Source organism: Pollachius pollachius (assembly GCF_949987615.1).
Source record: "Pollachius pollachius genome assembly, chromosome: 17".
Classification (NCBI taxonomy): Eukaryota; Metazoa; Chordata; class Actinopteri; order Gadiformes; family Gadidae; genus Pollachius; species Pollachius pollachius.
This window is the reverse complement of record NC_136950.1, coordinates 4,332,687-4,337,686: the sequence shown is the minus strand read 5'-3', so window position 1 is coordinate 4,337,686 and position 5,000 is coordinate 4,332,687. Positions and strand designations below refer to the sequence as shown.

General features: G+C 45.4%; 1 protein-coding gene across 2 annotated transcripts in view; it reads left to right on the top strand.

Moving 5' to 3' along the window:
• The window catches only part of LOC307088919 (melanoma receptor tyrosine-protein kinase-like), a 37,729-nt gene that overhangs the window by 27,019 nt on the left and 5,710 nt on the right, over positions 1-5,000 (top strand). The window contains exons 17-20 of one of the 2 annotated variants that reach the window (XM_079754982.1): positions 971-1,115; positions 1,854-1,976; positions 2,354-2,452; positions 3,245-3,430. In XM_079754982.1, coding sequence (XP_079611108.1) covers positions 971-1,115; positions 1,854-1,976; positions 2,354-2,452; positions 3,245-3,430 — 553 coding nt within the window. Of the gene's footprint in view, positions 1-967; positions 1,116-1,853; positions 1,977-2,353; positions 2,453-3,244; positions 3,431-5,000 lie in introns of both variants that reach the window. The other variant, XM_079754981.1, reaches the window with a different exon arrangement.

Here is a 5,000-nt window from a genome sequence, read left to right as displayed (position 1 = left end):
ATAAGTGTTTTGATGTTGCATTTTAACATCACTTCAACCGAGACTTCGCTTTCCAATCCCATGTGTTGACTTGCATATGCAGCAGGGATATCCTCAACTGGTTGCCCTGTTATAGTTATGAATCTCCAGTGAGGAGAGGGAGGAACATCCTCCTTTACATTGTCGAGAATAAAAAATGTTGATTACCCAGATTACTGTAATGAATTCATGTCCTTAAATATCACTACTTTAATGCCTTTGTATATGTAATTTTTCGTAAAGGGACATTAGCACCCCCTATGGCCTATTGACAATTACTTCAGGGAGGACGTTCCTCCCTCAGCCTCCATTGACTTCCATTCATTTCCCCGACAGTGTTGTTGGCTGGTGAATAACATGGGGTTCAATGGGAGAGAGGAGGAAAGTCCTCCTCTGAGTGGGTGTGACTAGCTAAGGGATCTGAATCGCGCCAACGTCGATTCATGAATAGGCTGGAGCCCTGGCTGCGCTATGAACCAATAAGCAGGAGCCCTGGCTGTGTCGTTGCGGAACAGTGCAGCTCTGTTCGCTTATATTGGACACGGAAAGCCTACCTATTTTTCGACACTCCTCCGTTGGGTTACCAAGCTGTCTGAAAGGGTGGCGAAAAGGTGGAGCTACATGCCGTTTTTCTGAAATCACTTTAAAAATATCCCGTTTGGTATGACCAGGTCACTGACATATTTGCAACACAAACAGCGGGGAGGATCGTCTTGATCTATAAAGGAAGTCCCACAATCTTAATTGGCTTAACACCATGACCAACATTCTGAAACATCCATTAACATCAACATCCACACAATCCAATGGAGACTAACAGTGTACAAGTGTAACCACTTTTATTTATGTTAATCCTCATCTTATCAGGTTAAATTCTAACTTCAAATAGGTTCCCAATATACCTTGAGATATGACTGGTTACAATAACAGTGTGATCTTGTGTTCCCAGCAGGGCTCCTGTCCAATCTCTGATGGCCCTGGGCATTGTGGGCGGGCTTCTGGCGGCTGTCGTCCTATGGCTGGGTGTCTCGGTGTTTCTGCGGCAACGTCACATCAAAAGGAAGAGGACCCTACGTCGACTCTTGCAAGAGCGAGAGGTGAGGGAAAAACGCACGCACACACACACACACACACACACACACACACACACACACACACACACACACACACACACACACACACACACACACACACACACACACACATGCATGCTTTGTGCAAGCACACACACACACAGACACATGCTTGTAGACCGGGTAGCCCCGCCCATTCTGCCAGCGATTTAAGGAGAAGAGCAGAACAATACATTTCTTTCTGCCGATACGTTTTTGCCTGAGCCAATCACCAAGCTGGCTTTTTCCCCTTGGCACGCTATTGGCTTCGTTCAACACAATGACGACAGGGAAGCGACGGCAAGCAACCAATGGCGTGCAGAGTCAGTTGAACGAGGCCCGTTGATCACGCCTCTTGTGCTGAAGAAAATGACAGCAGCTTCTCTAGTGCTAGTCTGGCAGTAGCCAGACTAGCATGCTTGTGCCTACACACACACACACACACACACTGAAAGTATAAGGTTGGGAAATACTGCACATAAATAAATACAAAATATAGTACAGTGAAATACCTAGTTGAAATAGACAGGTACAACCACTTGTTAACTAATATGTACATTAGTATATACACAAGTTATCTGCTAATTAACAGTTAGCTAATGCTTCTTACTGTATTAACTAATTCATTACTGAATGGTTGATTGATGTACTCTCATTGTAAAGTGCTATAATAATGTTTACTTTGTATTCGTTGTTGTGTGTGTGTGTGTGTGTGTGTGTTAGCTGGTGGAGCCTGTGACCCCCAGTGGGGAGGCCCCTAACCAGGCCCTGCTGAGGATCCTGAAGGAGACCGAGATCAAGAAGGTCCGGGTTCTTGGCTCTGGGGCCTTCGGGACCGTCTTCAAGGTCTGCCTGGTTCCTGTGGAGGAGAACCTTTATAGCAATATGTGTGTGTGTGTGTGTGTGTGTGTGTGTGTGTGTTGGTGGGTGTGTGTGTTTGTGTGTGTGTGTGTGTGTGTACTTGTGTGTATGAGCTGTGTGTGTGTGTGTGATCATGCATGTCTGTGTGTATGGGCGGGCTTTTGTGTGTTTGTGTGTATGATACTGCTGTTTTTGTGTGCATTTGTGCATGTGTGTGTGTGTGTTTGTGTGTGTGTGTGTGTGTGTGTGTGTGTGTGTGTGTGTGTGTGTGTGTGTGTGTGTGTGTGTGTGAGTGCATCTGTGTGAGTGCGTCTGTCTGTGTTTATGATCATGCGTGTGTGTGTGTGTGTGTGTGTGTGCAGGGTCTGTGGATTCCCGATGGAGAGAACGTGAGGATCCCGGTGGCCATCAAGGTCCTCCGAGAGGCAACATCTCAGAAAGCCAACAAAGAGATCCTGGATGTGAGGCTGTTCTTCTGTTTCATTATCTGTGTTTTTCTCCATGTCTACCTAATGGTGTCAGTATAGTATGGAAGGCATGGCTTTCTGTGAGGGGTTCCTATGTTCCCACCCTGTCCACGTGGGTTACCGCCAGGTGCATTCACACCAAAAGACATCCATGTTGGGTTAATAATGCTGCCGGTACCCCACTCGGCACCTGGAATTGGTCATTGGGTGCTGGACTGTGGCTACTTACTGCTCCTAGTGCTGCAGTTATTGTTACATGACCCTGGTGCTGCTAGTGATGGTTAAATGATCCTAGTGCTGCTAGTGATGGTTAGATGATCCTAGTGCTGCTAGTGATGGTTAGATGATCCTAGTGCTGCTGGTGATGGTTAAATGATCCTAGTGCTGCTAGTGATGGTTAGATGATCCTAGTGCTGCTAGTGATGGTTAGATGATCCTAGTGCTGCTAGTGATGGTTAAATGATCCTAGTGCTGCTAGTGATGGTTAAATGATCCTAGTGCTGAATGATGCTATTATACATGAGATCACATGTCACGCATATTTCTTATGCAATGACAAACAAACAATCTTCTTCTCCTTCTTCTTGTTGATATTGTGTAGGCTATGACTCAACTCTGTGTTTGTCTTCTGTTTGTGCATGTCTGCCGTGTGTATGGACATGTGCGTGTGCGTCTGTGTATGAACATATTTATGTGTGTGTGTGTGCGTTTGTCGGTGTGTGTGTGTTTGTGTGTGTGTGTGTGCGTGTGTGTGTGTGTGTGTGTGTGTGTGTGGCGGACCCCCAGGAGGCCTACGTGATGGCCAGCGTGGACCACCCACATGTCTGCCGCCTGCTGGGGATCTGCCTGACCTCGTCGGTGCAGCTGGTCACCCAGCTGATGCCCTGCGGCTGCCTGCTGGACTACGTCCGCCACAACCGGGAGCACATCGGCTCCCAGTGGCTGCTCAACTGGTGTGTTCAGATCGCCAAGGTAACAAATCACCCCAGGGCGAATCAAAGTTCACGTGCAAGACGTAGAGGCTGACACTGAAAGACAACTCATCCCGTGAATTGGGGCGGCAGTAGCTCAGGAGGTAGCGCTGGTTAGCTTGTAACTGGAAGGTTGCTAGTTCGAGTGTCGAGGTGTCCCTGAGCAAGACGCCTCCCCCTGACTAGCTGGCTGTCGCCCTGCGGGGTTGACTCCGCCGTCGGTGTGTGAATGTTTGAATGAATGGTTGTAAGTCGCTTTGGATAAAAGCTTCTGTAAATCCCCTAAATGTAATTTCGATTCAAATTCCGCTCCAACAAAATTTGTCTGGGAACAATATAAATCTACAACTAATGTTTTATTTTCTGCTCCAGCAGACATTTAGCATGGGGCGGGTTTGATACTATGACTGTATAGAGTGCCCTAAGGAACATAAACAACCAAGATGACACTGAGGTATTACCTGTTTTGTTGCTCTTATTGGTTGTAGGTCAAACCAATTTTCTCCAAAGGGATTCTGGTATGACCTCGTTGATAACAACCTTTGGAAATCTAAAATTAACAGAGACGTTCCAGAGTAATACAAATGTGCGAATAAGTCTGGTTATAAGTGTTATAGCACAGTTTTTTCTGTTATCAATTAATATTTTCACATTTCTTTTATTAGCCGTCATATATCAGTCACATCCAGAGTGACAGTACAGTGTTTTGTTCTTGTTAGATAAGGTAATTGAGGAACTTCGGTAGAGGTTAGGTAGTTTGCTCAGAGATGCCTACAGGTAGACTGCGGTCAATGGGACTCTAACCCAGAACATTTAGGCTAGGAATCAAACTCCAACCACTCCTCAAGCTGCTGGTCGGGGTATCATAGCCCTCCTTCTCTCCTGACCACCTGGATTAATATGGGAAGAGTGAATTATTAAATATCAACGCATGAAGATGTTTTCAACATCCTCCAGGGGGCTGCTTTCTTTGGAAAAATCCATAACTCATCGTATAATAATTGTTTTCACATTGACCTCAATTTCTTATTCATCCTTGGCCCTCTCCGTGGCTCCCCCTTAGCCACTCTATCTGTAACCCCCCCGTATCTGTATATCTGTGTTGTTTTATTTTCTCAGCCTTGGGTCTCCTCTGGGTCAGAGCAGGCTGGTATTTAATAGGATAGCGCACTAAGCCTGTTGTGGCCACTCCTGCAAACAATGTGTGCGTTGCCTGTGTTTGTGTGCGTGAGCGCGTACTGCACATGTGTATGCGTTTGTGTGTGTTTGTGCGTGTGTTTGTGTGTCTCTGTGTGTGCGTATGTGTGTGTGTGTGTGTGTGATGTAAAGCTGTAAAAAGTGATAAGCAAACATGAATCTTAATGTCCTCAGGCTGTTCTGTTCTATAGTGTTGTGTTTGGAGTGAAGCCAGATTATTTGAAAGTCCCGACAATTTAATTAAACTCACAGATCAAAAGAACTTTAATATGTCTCTTCTAAATTAATATACATACATATAGACAACGTTCATGTACCTTGTGTGTTACTTTTTCTTTTTTCTCTTTTATTTTTTATGTATATTTTATCATTTG